The sequence below is a fragment of the Acanthochromis polyacanthus genome, chromosome 8, assembly GCF_021347895.1.
Source record: "Acanthochromis polyacanthus isolate Apoly-LR-REF ecotype Palm Island chromosome 8, KAUST_Apoly_ChrSc, whole genome shotgun sequence".
Lineage (NCBI taxonomy): Eukaryota > Metazoa > Chordata > Actinopteri > Pomacentridae > Acanthochromis > Acanthochromis polyacanthus.
In genome coordinates, this window is record NC_067120.1 from 29356402 (window position 1) to 29378653 (window position 22252).

Genomic DNA, 22252 nt, shown 5'->3' on the forward strand with positions numbered 1-22252 from the left:
TTACTAATGGGGCTGGGCAATGGGTGGACAGGCTTCCGGAGACCAACGGCACAGGAGCGCAGCACCGATTGTGGGTGAGCGCCGGAGAGTGGCTGTGGTGGTCAGAAGAATGTCCAGGGTTAGGGTTAGGGAGCTGGTCCACTGAGTGAGGCCGGTGGGAGTCCGACAAGACAGCAGGAGGATGGAGCTGGGGGAAATCCAGGGCAAGGCCAGGGTTCCAGAGGCAAGGCAGGGATGCAGCCACAGGCAGCGTGGCCAGCCGGTGACTGCAAACAGAGAAAAGACGTTAGTCAAAAGCATGACAAGCACAGGAGCAAAAAGTGCAGGAGCCAAACTGACTGTAGGACCTGAAGCTACTATCTGGCAGGGTGTGGAGTGTGGAACTGGCTTTTATTGCAGAGGATGAGAGACAGATGTGCAGCGCCGCAGCTGCCCGAAGATCTGCTGATGAAGCTGATGAGACTGATTAGTTATTGCAAACAGCCGCTGCAGAGAGCAAGAGCAGAACTAAAAAGAATGAAGAAGAGGATGAATAAAGAAAATAGGGAGACAAAGTGAGAAAGAGGGGTTAGATGGAGGCTGAAGCATTGACCAGGGAGGGGGCCCTGACACTCTGTGATGCTTTTTGGATGCTTTGGTGGTAAACAGTGGAAGTTTAAATCATTTTCCTATATTATTAGCTCAATAATGTTTTAGGTTGCGGAGCTGAAGTGTGTGTTGAGGCACACTCTAAACACGGTGTTCCATTCAGAAAGATTTCTGACGTATCTCACTGGAGCAGACGAGCTTCATCACTTGTCGTATGTGCTTGCTTTAAACACATTATTTGGATGTTGTCTTTACTTTGATTTTGAGGTTCATTTCCAACTAATCAGTCTCTTTATATACACTGCGATTTAAATGTGGTGTGTGTTGATTTTCTTGTCTACAGTGATGCATCATTTTCCCAGATGCATACCTAGATTTTCCAAAAAATAGCAGAAGCTGATTTTTAGTGGAATTTCTTTTTACACACAAACTGTGTTTTTTCCTGCTTAAGAACAAGATCACAGCAGTTTGCTATCATCAAAGTCTTACATCTGTACTGCTCAAGAAATCTGGTTTTAGACTGGTGGCGAGAAAAATGGTGAAAAAATTCAAATGAACTGCAGGTCATCACAAACTGTAGCTGCAGTTTTCCTCCCATTCATGATTACACACTCCTCACACACTCATGCATTCTGTCTGTCAGGTTCACAGGGGGCTTTTGCTGGATTACACAACCCAACAATAGAAGCTTAGTATTCAAAATCACTGACTCACCATACACAATCATAGGAAATGAATTTCATATCAGACCACACACCATGCTTCTTTGTATGTGACATATTGTGTCAGTACAACGACTTTTTGTCCCATAGCTGCTGCTTTTGATGAATTGAAAAGAATGAACCTCATGTTTGGCCTAATGCTTTCGGACTAAATGTCATTCTCATTAGAACTAAAACATGCACAGGGCTGCATGTGGTGACTGAGAAACATTTCGCAGTTATCAGGTGAAAACATTGTGTCTCCACCACCTTGACAAGCGGATCAACCTAATTGATTTGGTTTGACATGTATTTTAGGTTGTAAGTGGATATCATCTTGCGAAGATATTTATCGTTCTTACCTGAAAGCAAAAACAAAAAAAAAGACATACAAAATTTTCACTCAGCAGCAGCAATTTGTAATTTGTGTTCAGTACTGAGGGAAAACACATACTGTTTTATTTGCAGTCTAAATGATGAACATACACACACACACACACACACACACACACACACACACACACACACACACACACACACACACACACACACACACCAAACCCATCAGTTAATGTTATTTTCTGTCCTCATGGTGGTAGATACAAGAGACATCATCAGCAGCCTCTTTAATGAACACAGACACATCAAATGATTATTTTTCAGGATGACTTGGCTAAAGGGCACTGTAGACGTCTGTTTCATGTAGGAGAATAGACAAATGAAGAGGTTAATTGAAATGAATTATTCAAACAAATCAAAGCAAAGATGCTAAACCAAATTTATGAAAACCCAATTTATGATTCAACATTGTATATATACAACTGCGTAAGTTGTTCCTAAACTTTGTCTGAATTTACAAATTTAAAATGTTATTCATTGATGGCCATGTCAGTTGTAGAAATTTTGTTGTGCTCTGAATTGCTTCTAAAAGTTTGATTGATTTATGTAAAAAATCATCCTGCAATCTACTTAAACAGTTTAGACATGCATGATGAATTATTCTGTTGTCAAACTTGAATCATTAATGTAATTACATCATTTTTAGATCTCTTCCATAAACACATTTTTCGATGACAAACAGATTTAATGTTAGACATTAAAAAATTAGTACAGTGTGATGATTGAGGTAATCGGTAGCAGATTTTTTTGATCAAAGAAAACAAATTACATCTTTGGAAACATCCCATGTGTCATTTTTGACTTTATACCTTTCCAGTAGGAGCTGATCAGTACATCTACACTAATCTGCTGGTGGCCACCGGAAAAACGTTGAACTGTATTTGATTGGCCAAGGTGCCTTGTCAACTAACATAGCCTTTTGTTACAGCCTGTTTCAGACGTCCAGCTTCATGCCTCACGCCCCAGTTTCCCTTCTATTAAAGGTGTCTTACTTGATATGTAACTTTTACATATCACTTTCAAAAGCACCAGTTGGGCCTGCACACAGTTGCCTTCAAGGAAAGGCAGGCTCAAGACTGCAACGTACAAGACATCATTATGCATAGTTGCAACACAAATTCATGAGTTTGCATCGCATCATGAACTGTCCAGTGTCACACGTTTTGTAAGTATCGTTAACCTACAATGACGTCTCCATCACCATCACAGGAATGTCTTAATAAAACCATGAAAATTTTTAGTCTGAATGACATCATCTGAAAATTTTGATGAAACCAGTTAATGTTGTGTCCCATATCTGAAAACTGGTATAGTCTTTGGACTGGGACGTACACATTCAGACCTACTTCTTTTAAAACGGATCATTTTGGAGATCATATGTGTAAACAGCTGACCGTCACAGAGCATGGAGGACATGCAACAGTGTAATGAATATGTGAATACTGGCATACATTTTCACACAGTCTTTCTTGTACAACAATCATACTTTGGTTGTTAACTGTACATATGAAAAATATTTATGGAATGAATGAAAAAGGATTCTTCTGTACGCGAGTGAGAGAAAAATCAGTGAGAGTGAGAATATTTGCATCAGAAACCATACAGATTACACAAGTAATGTGACTTTGTTTTTTTATGTAATCAAGAACTTAACTTCATCCAGCAATCAAACCAGAAACCACATTTCTCATTTGCATGATGATTAAGAAATCTCATTACTTCTGAAAACCAACAGTACAGTGTATACCTCATTGCCTGCTAGCGCTGTAATTTACAGCGTCAGAGCAGCTTCAAAACTGTGGGCTCTATGGGAGTCTGACCTGAGCATCTCAAGCTCTGTGTGTGTGTGTCATTTGTAGGTCAATGTGACAGAGGCTGTTGTTGTCAGGGAGGGCAGTGCTCTGGTCATAGATGATGAAGAGTGTGTATGTGTCGCTGCGTGGTATGCTCTGTTGGATTGTTGGCACTAATCCTGTAAGCATCACACACAATGTAACTATTGTCAAAATATTAGAAGAGAGGCGGAGAGGGCTGGACAGCATATGACAGTGTCCACTGTACATTTTATGTGGACAAAAGTACTCCTGTATTATATCCGTCAGACACTTGGTAGACATTCCTCATTCATCTAATTGATAAATTAATTTCAGATGGCTAGCAGTGGTTAATCCAGACTGAACAGAAAATGGCTGAAAGTGTAGGAGAGTGGTCAAGGCTAAGACAAGAACAGGTCTCCAGACATGTTGGTGCTTTTGTGTATCGCACTGTCTCTAACAGCACTAACTCAACACACTGCTCAATCATAGGGTGCCACAACATATCTACCATGCTCAACCAAGGTAATTCTTGTCAAGACAAGTCACTGCTGACAACTGTAACAAGTGTTGTGTGTATCTATTTACAGAATGTATCCTCTGCTCAATAGAGCTCACATATTGTCCAGAAACTATTACAACAAATCGGGGAGACAAACTGTTCCAGTAGGTATCAAGGCTTGTCGTTGCCATAAACACATTCTGTCCCTCAAATACTTTTTCTAACTATGTTTTTGGAAGTCACTTGTGAACATCTTCAGTGCAACTCAATGAGTATGGAGTTAGAATCCACAAGCAGGAGAAGTTTTAGTTTAAGAGATGTTGTAGTGAAAGGCTTACTTAGATGGAGACAACAACTGTATGGTGACTAAAATTGATTTTTTTTTTACACAAAAACAATCACAGCTATACAGTCCCCAAACAGAAACTCAAAAACCATGCTCCAGGGACTCCTGGAGTAAGCAGCTCCTGTCAGAGAGAGAGAGCTGGAATGGAAAATGAGGGAGGTTTTATGCAGTTGAACCACTGGATCCCTGGTACTGCTCCATCAGCTGACAACCCTCCCTCAGCTCTGAAGTAGTGGTGGAGGGTCATCACAAACTTGCTACAAAAAGACAATCCCAGAATAACACCAGAGTCATCATTAAATATGTTTAAACATCACACTTTGCTCCCTAGTGAGGACAAAGCGGTGTATAGAGAATGGATGGATGAATCACACTTTGCAGCTCGAACAGCACTCTCCAACAGCAGCAGCCTCCTCCTGCAGGACAGTGTGGTCTGCCATACTGCTAAAAACTGTTCTGGAACAACTGAAGGAACAAGACAAAGAGCCCAAATCCACCCTGCCTGTCTTAGAATGGCTTTGATATAGCTGTACACTGTTGCTTCCTTTAGAATCTGTAGGTCTTCTCTCTGATAAAGTTGCCACTATCAGGCAGCTCACCACAGGATATTTGGATGTTGACTTGCCCGTTGCTCCGACACACTCAGTACGTTTACATAGGACATTTTATTCCTGTTTAATTCGGAATAAAAATTAATTCCACTTTAAAATCTCCTTGTAAACACTTAATTCCGAATTAAAAAGTTAATTCCGACTAAACTTTGTTCAGAATAAACTACCCTGTTTATTCCGATGTTAATTCTGAATAAACTAATTACTGTGTACATTCGATTCATGTATACAGTTACGGTAATTCTGCTTTAGTTAATTCCGGTCATTCTGCACAAGCTTGGCTCCTCACGTAGCGATGACATAGGGATGTACACGTTCTGCGACCTTTGTCAAGTTGGTGTTTTAAAACGACAATAAAAAGCAAAGCGAAAAGTGTGCTTATTAGTTGTTCCTCCATGTTGTTGGGGTAAAGAAATGCCACGGCAAATGGAGTTTGTTTTCTTCCGGTAAACAGGGATACGTCACGTCCACTCCCTGTCCAATCAGAATCCTTTCCAACGTCCAAGCGTTACAGCGGAATTAAGGAAGAGGAAAAATACGTGCGGTTCATTTAAACCTTCTAATTCAGAATTAATATTTTCATGTAAACCCAAAGCACAAAACTTTAATTCCGAATGAATTAATTCTGAATAAAAAACTCCATGTAACCATACCCACTGCTGTGTTTGAGCAGTTTAAAGAGGTTTCACTGTCATCTCTTACTAAAGTGGTCCAACATATGAAACCTACAAGCTGCCCACCAAACTATTATTCCCACCAATCTGTTGGTAGAAGTTTTTAACACTGTTGATTGTAGTTTGCTGGTTTTTATTAACTCTTGTCTCAGTTCTGGACTTGTATCAGCTGCCTTAAAGCATGCTGTGGTTCGGCCTCTCCTCAGAAAAACTCAGTTTGATCCTTCAGTTTTATCAAATTTTAGACCTGTTTCACATTAACTTTTTTGTCCAAGGTTTGAGAAAAAGTTGCTTTTACGCAGTTGCGGTCTTTCCTTGAGGACAATGACATTTTGATAAATTTCAATCTGGACAGAGCTGTGACAGTTATTTTTGTGTAGTTTGTAGTGTTGATTTTATAGTCAGATTTTGAAATAACTAATTTATTTCAAATTGAGATGGAGAGAGAGAGAGCAGTGAGAGGGCAAAACTTATTTGCATGATAAGAGCTGCTTGAGCCAATGGCCTTACAGGACGGAGGGAATATCTGAATCCAAGAGGAAGTGACGGGTCGGGTTACACACTCCTCCCTCTTTTCCTCAGGCAGAGAGAGAGATCAAGGGAAAAAGACGGGGCATGTAGGGTAGAAGTAAGTGGGCCAAGCAGCATTCTCATTCTTGATGTGTGAGATCACGGAGCGGCAGAATGTGTTGGGATCTGCTTGACTACTGAATACCAGACTGAACAAGACAAAAAGAGAAGCAGAGACAAGAAAAGGAGGAGGCACGGACGGATATCGGAGGGAAGGAGAGGGTTGAGGAGGAAATTTGAAGGAGTTTGGGAATCTTGTGGGATCTGCTCTCCCTACAGGATCTAGTTGGCAAAGGTATCTAACGGGCTGAGCTAAGGCCCTGCCCAGAGTTACCACAGCCGCTTGACTGCAGCAGGAACAAGATGAACTATCTGGTGAGTGTGTGTTTGCGTGCATGCTAAAATCACAGCCTCTATGGCATGTTGGCTTTTCCAGAAATTCTCTGCTTGTGTTGGTGTTGCTCTACTCCTTTATCTTCCACGGTTCAGTCTGTGAGTGTTTTATATCCTAACTGTGCATTGACTGAGACAGGCGGACGGTAGCGGGTGGTGAATTGGAGGGGGTGTTGCGTATGAAGAAAAGGAAAGGAAATGTGAAGGGGGAGGAGAGAGGAGCCGGAGTTCACTTCTTTTTTTTTTTGAATTCCTGCCTTTTGTTGGCTCTCAGCAGTGTGTGTTTGTGTGTGTGTGTGTCCGTGTGTGAGACTGTGAGTGTGTACACAGGTTAAGGAAACTTTGCTGTCCTGTAATGGAATGTGAAGGGACAAGGAAAGGTCACAAAAACTTCTCCCAATTTGTGTAAAGTTAACACACATTAATGGCAAGACAGATTGAGGATTCGGTCAGGAAACTCACATTCTCTTCACTGTTTCTATGTTGAACACATACGTAACTGCAAAGAATCAGGACACAACACAGAAGGGAGTCCTCACCACATTTAGTTGTTTGTTTTTCTCTTTTTTCTGCTTGTTGCTCTCAACTGTTTAAACATAAGGGCCAGCGGACTTTAGAGGGAGAAGGTTTATGACTCAAGAAAGAAAGAAAGAAAGATGTCGTCGGTCTGTCTTTCTGAGGAAAGTAGAAAGAAATTAAGGTTTTATGACCATAGAACAGAGAGAAGCGATCACTTGGCTGAAAGAAATCCCATAAGTAAATGAGTGGAGAAAGAGAAACAGGATGATATGCACAGTTACTGAATCTGACTGATTTAGTTAAGACAGAGGGGACTAGTTGAGTGGAGGAAGAAAACAATGGTTTGGTAAGGAGGGAGAGAAAATCATTTAGACAAAATGGAACAAAGAGACGAGAAAAGACAGAAAGAAAGAGAAACTGGCAGTAACACTCCTTCCTTGCTATTGTTTGACAGACTTCTGCATCATTGTTGGCTCACAGATCATGTCCTTCCACTGTGTGTGTGTGTTTGGATTTCTGTTAGTGTGTGTGTCTGGGATAACTACACAGTTGGCACACTGTCAAATATTGCATAGCAGATTGCTGTGTGTGTAACGAGTAATTACATGGCAGTAATTAGTGTGTAATCTTTATAAAATAACATTCCAGTGTTGTGGAACTCAGACACATCATAAAACGCTCTTTCAAATTAGCAGATTTAGCTTGAGTTGTACTTATGACATGAAATGATTCTTTCCACAACCCTTCCATTACTGGTATAAAGATGGGGGATAGACAACACTGTAGGTTTTATCAATCTGTTAAAGTGACAACGTTGTGTCATTTACACATACATGGCTTTTATGTTAATGTTCCTCACCGTGTTACTCAGACATACATATCACAGTGACACAGAGAACCACAGTACGTATGTGATATTTGTCATACATGCAAGACTGGACAACACATCAACTGATGTACATGTAATGGAACACTTCTGAACAAATGGTTACATATCAACTAACAGCAAGCTTGTAAAACTATCAAAATAACTAAAACTTTTTTTAAATTCTGAAAATTCTGTGTGATGATAACAAACCTACCACTTTGTTAACAATAAAGTAAAAATATCCTGACAGCTGTGAGCTCAAGACTCAACCTGAGGATGGCTGCTACGTAACAAATGTTGGGGAAAAGTAGCATCAGCTTATAAACAGCTCACCTGTTTGAAGTAAGGAAAAGCGTGATTTGTCCTTAGATTCTGATCAATCATGTCTCCATGTGTGGGCAAAAAAGCTATAAATTAAAAATTGATTAGTCCTTTATGAAGTCCCCACTATGCCACATAGATGAATGCTTGTAAACTGGATGTTTTGTAGACACTCGTGTATTGTCCTCCCTCTGTTTGAAGCTGCAGGTATTTAACAAACCCAGTGGAAAGACTCTTAGGAAGAAACTAAGACCTAAGAAGGAAGATCTGCAACACCACTTTTATAGAAACATTACCGGGGTAGTCATTCAGACATAGCGCTGACACATACAAACACACACACACAGAGCTCAGCTAAATTACTTACACAGCATTCCACTGTTTCATAGTCCGGCACACAAGCACACAGCACTCCTCTGTCTTCCTCGGTCTCAGAAGTGAGGACATTTAACAGGGGCAGGAAACACAACTGGCTTTAAATAGATGAAGAGGATTCCCTCCATACCACTGAGGAATCCTTAGGAGTGTGTAAGTGCACTGGTGTTTGTGTGTGTGTATGTGTGTGTGTGTGTGTGTGTGTGTGTGTGTGTGTGTGTGTGTGTGTGTGTGTGTGTGTGTGTGTGTGTGTGTGTGTGTGTGTGTGTGTGTGTGTGTGTGTGTGTGTGTGTGTGTGTGTGTGTGTGTGTATTAAAGTGAGAGAATGCCAGCTACAGTCATTCATCCTAACAACCATGTTTTCCTGTATCTAACTGGATCCTGGCAGACTAAAACATTTGGCAGGTTCAAATATTGACCACAGGATGACACTGATACATATGCTACAATGGCATACAGATTCTGAATGTAGCATGTGGGATGTAACACATTACAACCCCTTTGAGTTACAATCACACTGCAAACCCATTAGGCAAGGTTACTTTGATTTGAATCAAAGTAAACATCGGAACACTTGTTCTCTGGATTTCAAAAAGTTAAAGCAAATGACATCTTTCAGCAGGCTGATGGCTTTTGTTTTAGGACAGTGAGGTAATGCTCATGATTGACTTTTTGTTATGCTATTAATGGGGACGACTATACATCAAAGCTGTGATAACTGAAAGAATCAATCAAAGAAGAAGGAGAGGAAATAGTTTAGGTGGCTGCTGTTGCTCCAGGAAAATGTGTCCGTCTACACAGCATTGATGGCAAAAGCAGCCTAATATGACTTTGAACTGTTGCCTCATGCACCTTACTTACCCAGCCTGCACCGTCTTACTTCTGTTTCCCAAAATGTAATCAACACTCGCATGGTCATCATTAGAGTGACGAATAAGTCACCCAAAGGTATAGTGAAGCTTGAACGTTCGTGGACCAAGTGTATTGGAGTTAACAGAGACTATGTTAAAAAATAATGCAAGGATCATTTTTTTCCTATGATGTTTTCTGGTGAGGACAGGGATTTTGTGAAGTACTCTTATGCCATGCTGTCTTTTTGTTCCATGTTTAGACTGCACATAACGTCTGTACAGATGTGTCTGTCTATCCGTCTGTCTGTCTACATACATATCTGTCTATATACAGGATAGATGAATAGATAAATGGATAGATAGATAGAAATGACCAGCATAGGAATATGGATTGTCAGAGATCCTCTTTGTGTTAGAACACATTTTTTTCACCATGAATTTTCTCCTAAATCATTGAGTCATGAATACCCTGCAGCTGGAATTTCCGTCTGTGTCCTGCATGACTGACACACACACACACACACACACACACACACACACACACACACACACACTTTTCTTGAAGGGACACAATAGTAGGGGTATTCAACTAAAATTCAAAGCGTTCCAGAGAAATTTTTTAAAGCAAAGGTCTGGAATATCATAAAGTCTAACTTGAATTCATGTGATATATGTTGATGTAGCCTAGTAGTTTTATTAGCATCCGCATGTCATCAATGACTGACCGCCAAATCAAATGAATTCAGTACGATTCAAAAACATTTTGACAACATTTATTAATAAATAACTTTTGATATAACTGTACATCTGAAAATACAGCACAGAGCTTGAAAAAATAATGACTGAACAATCTGAATCAACGTTTATACATATGTAACGATTCCTAAATCACATAAAATTTAAAGAATTGAACACTTTCACATTTTTTACCTGTCTTATATCACCCTTACATCCCCTGCTGCCTGATGGGAGAACTGAGCTGCAGCTTGCCATGCTAGTATTTGAATCGTGGTCTGAATGGTGTCAGGGTCATTCTCAGACACATTTGGAGTTGCTCATTGGCGAGTCTGGAACCATATTAATTTTGATTATGTTCACAGTTGAGAAAGATTCTTCTTTAAAGCAAGCTTAGTCATCCAGGACAGTCTCTGTCACAAAAATGCACAGATAACACTAGCAAGAGAACAAAGAGAAATGGCCGGGATACTGACGCTTCGGCACAACACAAACTGACAAAAAACATTATATACACTGGGGCAATGACACAAGAGTAAGTACAAACACACAGTGGAAAATATCACAATACAACAGGAAGAAACTAAAGGAGAGATCAGCCAATGGCAGGTGTACACCTGGTGAGTGAGGCTGTACTTTAAAAGTTTGTGTGCTAAAATGTGTGTGCAGGGTAAGCCCTTGCTGTAGCTTTCAGCAACTAGCAGAACAACAGAATTCAAAGAATCGAATATACAGCATGTTCAAGCTCTAATCAAAACTAGTGGCAGCTTCAGCATGTTAGTTTTGTTCCTATGTGACTTTGGATTCTGGCAGATGCTAATGCTTGCACCAAATGATAAACACCATAAAGCTAAGGTAATCTCTAAGCCTGTCGGCGTTGTAATTTTACAACTCTGATAAGAGATTCGTTAAATAGTTAACCCTCACTATCAATGTATTAGTGTGGTTAAGAAATGAACACTCATAACAAGACTATGTATGCCTACATGATTATATTATGTTTTTACCATTGGTTTCACATTACAGTGGAAGCACAGCCAGCAGACAAACAACAAGCTATGAATCACTGGATGTTTTTCCCCGTTGCTCAGTGCTGAATCATACTATCAACCATGCAGTCTTAGCTGCAGCTTTCTGAGCAGATTTATGTGAGTGATCAAAGTGCCACACTTCACTAGTGTGGAGATTTATGCTCCCGTCGTTGCGAAACTATTTTAAACTAAACCTTTAATTACTTTTTACCATAGTGTATCTGTGGAGATGTCGCCCAACAACGGATGGATGCACTCATGCTTTTCATGTAGCTGTTTTCAGCTTCTGTGTTTCGAGGCTTATATTCCAGTTTTAAGCTGAGGGCGAGAGCAGTTCAACATAAGGATGTTCTCCATAGAGAAACAGAGTAATCGGTGTGTCAGCAGGTTTTAGCTTAGGCTTCTGCTATCTGCCAGTGCAGGTTAGTAAAACCTTTAAACACAGGGTGCTCTGTGGATGCTCTGTTATGCAGTGCACATAATAATTTCTGATTGTGTCAAATTTCTAAAACTACACTCTGTATGTTGAATCTTATTGGATGACTGGCCAGCTAGATCGCTATGGAAATGCCAGTCTGAAGTCAAAAGAAAATATATGTGCAAAGCTGAAGACATCACAGACTAAAGAAACAGTTACTGAATACTATGAGTGTGTTTACAGTCCTAGTTTGTACTGACCTGGGTTCAGATCTCTAAGCTGACACATACCTGCCACCAAAAGTGCTTAGTTAAGGTGAAAATAGCCAAGGGATGTTAAACCAGATATCAGCACTTCTGTATGTATATTTTTTACCCAGTGCATTTTGTTATATGTCGTATTTTGTCTATTTCAGCTAGTTTGAGTAACATTTGGTCAATCAGTTTTGTAAGCCTAGCAAAGCAAAAATAGAATTATATCATTTTTTAATGTAACAAAAGAAAAAAGTTAGTAGTCTGAAATACAGTCCCATATCTGTGTTAGTAAAGCATGTCTGCTTATGTTTTAATCAGTCCACTCCTTTTTACCAGCTAACTATCTATAATAAAAAGCCAGGCTACTTTTTATAAGTTCCTACAAGGGTTGTCTGTCAACAGGTTAAGCAATAACAGGTAAGCCACACCTACAAGAATCTATCCTGTGCTCCAGGCTGCACAATCTCTGTTGTTTCTGCTGTTAGTCATAGCCTGAAGGCAGGAATTTTTTAGCTGGGATGATCACTCCCGAAAGCTGAGGCCTAGGACGGAGCAGCTGGGGCTGTTTGGAATATTCAGTTTTGTTGTATTTTGTGAAACAAAAAAATGCAAAGAATTGCCCATTGCAACTTTCTTTTTTCAACTGTGCAACCTAAAAAATAGGATTTTAAAAGCATAACTTAAATTCTTCCTGTAAATGGTCATCATGGATAATTTGGAATTAGTCCTGAAAGTACCTAAAGAATTCAAGAAATAGGATTGAGTCTACTGGTTCCAGACTTCATAAAGTTGCTCCGGAGACATTGAAGACATTATAGAACTGTTTTTATTGGCTGAGTGCCAGGAAACCGATCTTTAATCAGTGGAGTGTTTATGTATGGTTCATGGAATGTAATTTCACTCTTCTGTTTTTAGGCTTCTTTAAGCTTTAGGTTTGATAAGCATGACTTTTTTATTTTCATCTATGTCAAAAATGTAGGTTTGAAGGTTCACCTCAGAGCGTATTTGAGTCACTGAACTCCAGAACTCCACACTAAAACAAAACGAAACATAATTTTCACGCATTATTGTTCCTAAAGTATTATTAGCTTAGAAATTATATATAAGGAATATATATAGCTGTTTTCTTGTGCTTTGGGCCTGTTAACATGTTGTTAATGGTGGTGTCCTGCAGTACACCCAGTACATCTCCAGCTAGGTGCTTCGCTGGGTGGAGGACTCTTTCTGCTGGTGTAGATCAGCCATGCACCCACAACTATTTCTCAAGAACTGTCTGACATGCCACGACAGGAAAGAGGGAATGGGGAAAGAGAAGGACTATCTCAAGGAGAAGGACAGGTAGTAAAGAAGTGTAGGGGGGATAGAAATGAAATGAGGGCTGCTCTCTTGTGCTTGCTGGTTTGTGAACTGTAGGCTGTGTCTCTGTTATGACACCTCAGGAATATGAGGAGTGTCGTGTTGTGTGGAATGCTGTGTAAGTAATGAAGCAGAGCGCTATCTCTCTCTCTTTCTCTCTCTCTCTCTCTCTCTTTCTCTCTCTCTCTCTGTCTCTCTCTCTGTGCAGATCCAGGCATGCTTCACCTGAGGTGTGCCTACACAGGGACACACACACACACGCCTTGTCTATACTCCGAGAAAGCATCTCTTCATATTTCATGTCCACTCTGCCGAATCAAAACCAAGCAGAATTAACATAGTGCTTTAATACACAGGAGGACTTTGTTTATGTTTTCCACATTATTTGTGGATGACTGTCAGTGGGACTGTTACCACATTCAGATAGCAGATGTTTGTATGATGCTGGTCTGGTGATCCATTTTGGACCCCTTGATATAGGACTGTTGGACCTGGTTTTGTTTCGGGTTCTTTTCCTGTTGTGTTTTTATTAAGGATTTCCGAAATTTGTGCCAGGACAATCAAACATTTACAGAATAATGTAAAGTCCAGATTCAAATGTCTGATCTGAAAAACTAAGAAACAAAACTTAGAAGGAACATTTGATCAACATTGCCAGGTTTTTTAAAGCTTGATATTACTTGTAATTATGTATGCCAGACCAGACATGTTTTTATTCTGGTACCTGAGTCAAACAAATAAGACAAAATTTGAATTGGGAAACAGTGAAGTGCAAACACACGTCCCTCTCACATGCTCCTCTGACTTGTGGGATCTCAACCAGAGACACTTTATTTGAAAATGTTTTACCATCATCTTTACATACAAACACACTTGTCTTTCTCAGCTGGGCCCCTTACAGAAGGATGTCCTGTGTGCAAGGTGACAGTAAGTATATCAGAGGTGTCTCTCAGGTGTCTTTCGAAGCTTCTACGTAGGTTTTGTATCTTGTGCCAAGGAATCATCAGTTGACATTGTCATGCATTTTTATGTACACGTTGGCATTACTGTCTTTCAGCAGAAACTGACTGAAAATATGGTCATCTGTCTTGATTGTTGTCTCAGTTGTTGTTGATGTCTTTCCCACAGATCTAAATGCAGGTGTCACTGTAGTAACCATTCCTTTTGAACCACTAGCCAGTTAAACTAGCCAGCTACAGTGTGACTGGAGCGCCTGCTATTTGTGCGCTACCAATTAAACCCTCTCTCAAAATCATTTGGATGTTTTCCTCTTTCTGTCTTGATACATAGTGGGCCTACTTAGCTTTATCATACATGCCACAGACCGTAATTGGATCGTAATTGTTTAGTTGTATCACATAGGCCATGTTTACATTAAGTTTTATAATTCAGAATTATTAATTCTGAATTAACTCATTCGGAATCAAAGTTTTGTGCTTCGTGTTTACATGGAAATAATTAATATTAATTCCGAATTAAGGTTTACATGGACCGCACGTTTATTCCCCTTCCTTAATTCCGCTGTAACGCTTGGACGTTGGAAAGGGTTCTGATTGGACAGGGAGTGGACGTGACGTATCCCTGTTTACCGGTAGAAAGCAAACTCCATTTGCCGTGGCATTTCTTTTCCCCAACAACATAAGGAACAACTAATAAGCACGCTTTTCGCTTTGCTTTTTATTGTCATTTTGAAACAGCAACTCAACAATGGCATTCTACTTCTGTCGCTACATCATCGCTACGTGAGGAGCCAAGCATACGCAGAATGACCGGAATTAACTAAAGCGGAAGTAACTGTATACATGAGCAGAACGTACACAGAAATTAGTTTATTCGGAATTAACTTTTTAATTTGGAATTAAGTGTTTATGAGGAGATTTTAAAGCGGAATTAACTTAAATTCCGAATTAAAGAGGAAATAAAGGTCTCATGTAAACGTGGCCATAGTGCATCTTTGTGGAAGCACCTGCATTCATTGTGTATCTCCACTAATTTGTTCCATGTACACACACACAAGCTCAAATACACAAGGCCTCTTGTGGCGAGCTAGTATTTGTCCCTAGGGGTCAAATAGGAGGCAAGTGACAAAGGACATTATGCCACACACACAGTCACCAGCTGTTCACATTATTTTCTCCTCAGTGGGCATCTCTCTGCTTCTTCTGCCTCTTTTCTGTCCTTGTTTGCAGTAGGAGTAGCTGGATGAAATATGCCAAAAACTTGTATTAATGTTGTCTTTACATATTCATGCCTTGATAGTTAATGCATTATCACAGTAACTGGCAGTCAGTAGTCTGTAAATTTAGTCAGTATATTTTACATGCTTTCTTTTATGCATTTATTTATTTTCAATTATAATTTATTGATCTACTGATTATTTTTTAAATGTATGAATTCCTGAAAATAATTTCTAAAAGTTTAAGGACCTCTTCAACAGTACTTGCCACACATCAAAAGATATTCCATTTACAGTGACATAAAACAGGGAATAACTGCTACACGCTTGTCATTTCACCTGATAAACTCAGTTGTCGTGTTTCAGTTACCTTTGAGGTAGTCACGGGATTATGTTTCTTTGCATTAATATAAATACGTCTTAAAACCAAGCAGGCATTTCTTGAATTACATAATCCATCAAAGTGAACATGGGGTCTGCTGTAATTGTTGTCAATGTAATGTTAATAGTTCATAATCTTCTAAATGAAATAAAAAGTTGTTATGTATGATATATGCATATTATTGGCTTAAATATATGGCAACCACCAACACAAAGAGAACTAAAACAACCCAAGTGATTGTGATCAGAGTTAACAATAACCTCAGTTGTAATAGCAGAGGAAAAAAAGTGGACTTTTTTTTTGACACAACACTTGATTTACAAAAAGGATGCGATCATAACAGGCATAACCACACAATAGCAAGACATCACTAAAGTGAAACAAAGTAGAAAAGTCTTGCTATCAACTTCCTAACTTATGCTCTGCTTACAGTTTTTTTTTGAAAATCATTTTAAATTGAAAACTGCAAAATGCACCAATTCTTTTAGAATAGAGTGCTTAAAGAGTAAACAGTAATTTAGTGGGTTTCAAAGTGTTTCAAATGAGATGTTTGGTTTGTTATGTGAAATGATTATCCCAGTGGTCCAAAAACGCCTTTAAAATCCTCTTTTGTCATTCCTCTGCTCTCTCTCTCTGCAGTATCCTCAGTGGCCTTTGACAGGTTTCATGGAAAGGCTGGTGTCTAGTGCCAGGTGTTTGTTCTGGTATCACTTGCCATGCTAAGATCATTTTATCGGCACATGTGGCTGTTGGGATTTATCCTAAACGGTCAGCGTAATAAAATTAGCTCCCTTTGTGTTTTGATATCTCCACTCTCACAGACTGTCTTCTGTTGAGTGGATGTACAATAGCCTAGCCGCGCTAGACAACCCACGACAACGAATTTAATTCTCTGCCAGGGTGGGTCTAGTTACCCTCCATAAGGCTCGAGGTTGGATGCTCCTAAAACTGGCCGATGAATCACCATGAAGTGTGGAGTCAGAAGGCGGGCGTAACTAAGTGACGACAGAGGCGCGACGATTCTGACAGAAACAACGGGAAACAACTAGCCTAGCCGTGCTAGACAACCCATGGCAACGAATTTAATTCTCTGCCAGGGTACAACAAAAACGACAACAGTCGTTGAGCTCCATTAGCACCGACTCTGAATAATCTTTCTGTTAACATGTCTGTAATATACTTGAGCTTCACCCATTGACTGTATAAATAAGGCTTCACCGAACTACCGCATCCTCTGATTTCCGGCGCTCTAGGAGCCTATTCGTTGCGCTGATTGGTTGTATACCTACCCAATTGCTGCAGAGTGATTTGATAGACAACCTTTTAGCCCTCCTCCCTCCCTGTCAAGCGTGCCTAGACCCTTGCGTCTTCAGAGCATGGGTGTAGCGCGGCTATGCTAGATGTACAAGTGTCTGCTTGATGACTTTCTCACACTGATTAACAGATGAGGACATTTTCCTCAGCCAGGCCTACACCCAGCCACATGCCTCCACACACAGGTTGGTTAGGGCATGTCTGTGAGAGTGATCTAGTAAGACCTGAGGAGCTGTGTCCTTTTCTCTTTGGAGACTTGGTGGGAGAAGAGAAGAGAGCAAACAGAGAAGACATTCATCATCATCAACACTGTTGGGCAGCAGCTCTGCAGTGTGTGCACATACAGTACACATTTTATGATTCTAGAGAAACCCAGGGGAAGAATAAAACAGAGAAAGACGGACATGTAGCGTATGTCTAAATAGTTTCATAATATTGTTCGGTATACCGACTTTCAAGTAGCCTGAGGGGCAACGATTCCAGTTTCTAGCTCCACATCCAACCTGTCATTCATGTGGCTAGATTTTAGTGTCTGACTTTATCCAAATGTATCTGCTCATTATCTTTCTATGTATATCATGAGTCACACAAGTCTTTAGAAGGGAGCCATTGTATCATATTGTTGATAAGGCATGTACAGTTCAAGCTGTTAATGCAGGATCAGATTGTTGCTGCTGTTGGTGTACCTTCCCAAACCATGATGTTGGAGTCCTTCATTTTGCACCAAGTTTGAACAGGCATATGACAGAAATGCGTTAAATAAGCTTCATTTTCACCAACTGTATTATAATACAATAATATAATAGAATTAATCAGAAATAGACCGTTCTGTGCAATTAACATTTTTACTTTTGGCACTTTCAGTAACCTACATTTTCATGCTAATACTTCTGTACTTGTATTTTCATAACAATATGAATGCATCACTTTTAATTGGAACAGGGTATTTTCTGGGATTGTGTATGGAGAGTCACGTAAAATGCACTGCAGTGGAGCACACAGAATGGAAATGTTTTCTCGCGAGGGTGATTTTCTGCTTGTAGATGCTGTTTTGGTAGCTCATAACGTAAGCGTGCATAGTATTGACGTGCGCTGGTTTTGAGACCAAGTCCTAAGTCCTCCCAGTGTATTAATCAGTATATTGTAACATTTATGCGTTAAACAGTCTAAAATCACCTAGATCTTGTCAGAGTGGAAAGAAGGAAAACTAAGAAATTGATGACTTAGTTAATGACCAGAAATTATTTTAGTATGATTGTTTTAAACACAAGTAGCAGCACTGGATACCCCTTGACTGAATTCCCCACATAATGTTAGCTACAGAAGCTAAATGGGTAGTCAGCTCATCGAATGCAAAGTTAACATTTAGCATAATGTTTCTGAATGTTACTTGTGGCTGTTTCATGAGAATGAAATGACATAACATGAATATACATGACTGAACATAGTGTGAATAAAATTTGACCTCGACCGTGCTTTCTGCCTGAGTCTTGTCAAATAAATTTCCATCCATAGTTGTGGTGAAGAAAACAACTCTTACGATCCCAAACTACTTTACAATGACATCAAATTTCTTCTTCTGTTTGGTATTCCTGTTAAGAGACCACTAGTGAAAGAACATATTTCACATTGAAGGTGAGCACATACATTATCCTGAACATTGAATTTCAGACAGCCATATAAGAGAGCGACATCAAAACTGAAGGGAACTTGACCCACAAAGCACATTATCCTGAAGAAAAGTGGATACAAAGTTTTAAAAGTTTGAGGGTGTGAATGTAGTTTTTCCCTTTAAAGGCAGTCCTCTTCATGATCATACGGCTAAATGAATAACTAACTTGGAGTCAGATGTCTTTCTCCGTCTCATTTACAGGCCCGATCGTAAGCCATTAACAGATTTTCAGTAAAAAGGAAAATCCTACTCCAAGTCCTAAGCTAATTGCATGGCCTGGCTTCGATGGGCAGTATTTTGTGCTGAGGGTGGTGTGCCTGTGTGTTTGTCTGGAGCTGGCACAGAGCTAGTACAGGCTGTACCAGTCCCAGATAACTGGGGTGGGACTCACACAGGGAGGGAGGAGAGCCGAGGTCCCACGTGGACGGCAAATATTGGTTTAGTTTGAAAGATTTCCACAGAGACTGAGAGGAGGTGTTTCTGTTTGCATGCTGGTTCTCCACAAAGAAGACGTAATGTGTTGTCTGTCTGTCTGTCTGTCTGTCTGTCTGTCTGTCTGTCTGTCTGTCTGTCTGTCTGTCTGTCTGTCTGTCTGTCTGTCTGTCTGTCTGTCTGTCTGTCTGTCTGTCTGTCTGTCTGTCTGTCTGTGTAACATTTAACCACATTACACTTTTGTTATGGTAAAGAAGTGTCTTGAATTATTACTAAATGTAACCATTACCATCTTATACAATATACAGAATGTAAGTTTTTGACTGTAGCGTGAGTGTGTTTGTTTTGCCAGGCAGCACTAAATAATGAAGTTTTATGCAAAACCTCCACACCAGTGTGATGTAATCTCCATTCTTTTCATTAAGTGTTGAGAAACTGTAGCTGAGATGCCTTTGAAATGTGATGTGACTTAGTCACGACTACCAGAACTATTAACTTAATGAATGGCATTATGTTGGTTTGTCCAGATTGGATCCCGGACTTTTTCCATGATTAAACACTAACAGCAGGTCATAGTCCTTGTACTTTGCCCTCTCATTGGCTGTATGCTAAATCACATGAAACAGCTAGTATAGTTTACAATTTAATTGGTTGGGTAGAAGAATCACCTGCAGTCTTATGTGCACAGCTGTGGCTGGGGTTTTTTTTCTACTTCTGACACATAAGGACAGGCACACTCTCCATACCTCAGCACAAAGATATTTAACATAGTGTCTGTGTTTCAGTTCCATGAATCACACTTTTTCTGAACACATCATTTTTTGCAGACTGGAAAAGAAACAAAATACAAATCTTTAGAAAGTGAGAATGCATATATGTGGTTTGTTTTTGCATCTACTGTTGGTAAATTGCACAAAAGAAATAGAAAAGCTACTCACAGCTTTAGGAAATTAAAAGCAGTTGTTGAGGATGGTGAGTAAGATGTATGTAAAAATGTGTAACTGTTCAGCTCGTGAGGACACGAGAAACCACAGTTTGCATCACATTTTCTACCACCACTCTGTTGGTTTCTTTCTCTGTGCACACACCTTTCACAACGTACCTATAAGTTTGGGCAATCAGAAATGGTTTGTATGAGTCATATTGCAACAAATCTGTCTTCCATTGTGTTTGGACTAGTTTCATGTGCAAAATTCCACATTACATTCATGTTTTGTCTCCTAACTTTAGTCTGTGTTATGTTTGGTGTAGATAGTTAAGAGTTTAAAAGCTTTCTCTTTATTTCCTCTTTTTCTACACAGTGATAACATTCAATTATATTTCAATTTCAATTCAGTTTTATTTATATACACCAATTGCAATTCACATTTTCTCAAGACACTTTACAGAACCCATATACCTGAACCTCAGCCATGTCACGGTTGAAGGTGTCCTGCAAACTGGTCATAGGGTGTCTTCCTGTGGCTATGTTTTGTTAAAGCTTCATTTAACAACAGGTAGGAACAAGAACCATTCTGAGTATTTGCACTATATTTACATATGTCTGTCTGTTCATCTTCTTCAGAACGTGCTGGCCAAGGCCTTGTATGACAACGTGGCTGAGTCTCCAGATGAACTGTCCTTCCGCAAAGGTGACATCATGACCGTGTTGGAGCGTGACACACAGGGATTGGACGGCTGGTGGCTCTGCTCACTCCACGGCCGCCAAGGCATCGTCCCTGGCAATCGTCTGAAGATTCTGGTGGGCATGTATGACAGCAAGCAGCAGCAGCAGGCCACTCCTCCCACACCAGATCTACTTGTTTCCTGTCCTGCCTCCCAGGTTCAGCGACCCCTCCCCATTCAGAGCGCCTACGCCAAACCACCACCTGCTTTGTCATCCGCTGCCATCGCTACGTCCTCTGGGTTTGCCACCAAGCCCCTTCCCTCAACACAGTACACGTCCATGCACCCAGCCTACTCCACCCCCAGCCCTGCCCAGCCCAACCCTGACTCTGTGTACATGATGCCCCCCTCCCATGGTTCAAAACCAAGCCCCCAAAGCCTATACCAGGTTCCCTCTGGTCCAATTGGACCCCCTACACAGGCACAGCCAGGACCCCCCAGCAAGGCTCCACTTCTAGGACAAAGACAGTACCAGCTCCCTGGACAGGATATTTATCAGGTGCCCCCTGTGTCGGCCCAGGACCAGGCCATGGAGCAGCTCCAGCTGGGGGTACAGGAGCTGTCCAGGATGTGTACCAGGTGCCCCCCACTCTGGATAAGAGGAACTGGGAGAGCAGCAACAAGCCTCTTGGCAAGGTAAGAGAGAAAGAATGGAGAAAGACACCAGTTACACAAAGAAAAGTAATATTAGATGAATATCTCTCTCAGTTCATAGAAATTGAATGAGCATGAAAGAAAATAGAAAGAGAGAACTTATAGCTGACTTAATTTTGACAGATGCAGACATTTCCGGTCACCGTTCCTGGCTTGAGTCGTTGTGGATATTTTTGTAACAAGCACACACATGTACCCACTTTCTGTTGTTGTCACTCTTTGCTTTTATGTGTCTGGCTGATTTCTGTCACACCAAAAAGTTAGGGTTGGTCTTTGGCAGTGGTGAGGTACTGATATTTGTTATATATTGTTATATATTTAATATCACAGAGCTTTTACATTTATTTTGTGTTACATATAAAAGGGCAAAAATAGCCTTTATTAAATAATTCTCAGGGATTAGTACCGTGAGCCTGTCTTACCTTGACCACAGAGCCTGTTTTTCCTCAGTTGTTCTCCTGTGGTTGCCATGCAGATCTTCTGAGGCATGCTAGTCTGCAGCTACTGGCCTTTTGTCTCTTTTGTCCACAACCACAGACAGTTTGTGTTTGACACGATACAAGATAGCTTTGTGTTCTGCAACCACCCATGGCCCTGTGTTCTGTCTTCCTCGCTACCTCCACCTAAACAA

General features: G+C 40.4%; 1 protein-coding gene across 1 annotated transcript in view; it reads left to right on the forward strand.

Moving 5' to 3' along the window:
* Positions 1 to 6214: 6214 nt before the first annotated feature.
* Positions 6215 to 22252, forward strand: part of bcar1 (BCAR1 scaffold protein, Cas family member) — a 39247-nt gene continuing 23209 nt past the window's right edge. The window contains 3 exon segments of the mRNA XM_051951924.1: positions 6215 to 6580; positions 20867 to 21473; positions 21476 to 21603. Of these exon segments, the coding sequence (XP_051807884.1) occupies positions 6569 to 6580; positions 20867 to 21473; positions 21476 to 21603 (747 nt within the window). The 5' untranslated portion in view covers positions 6215 to 6568.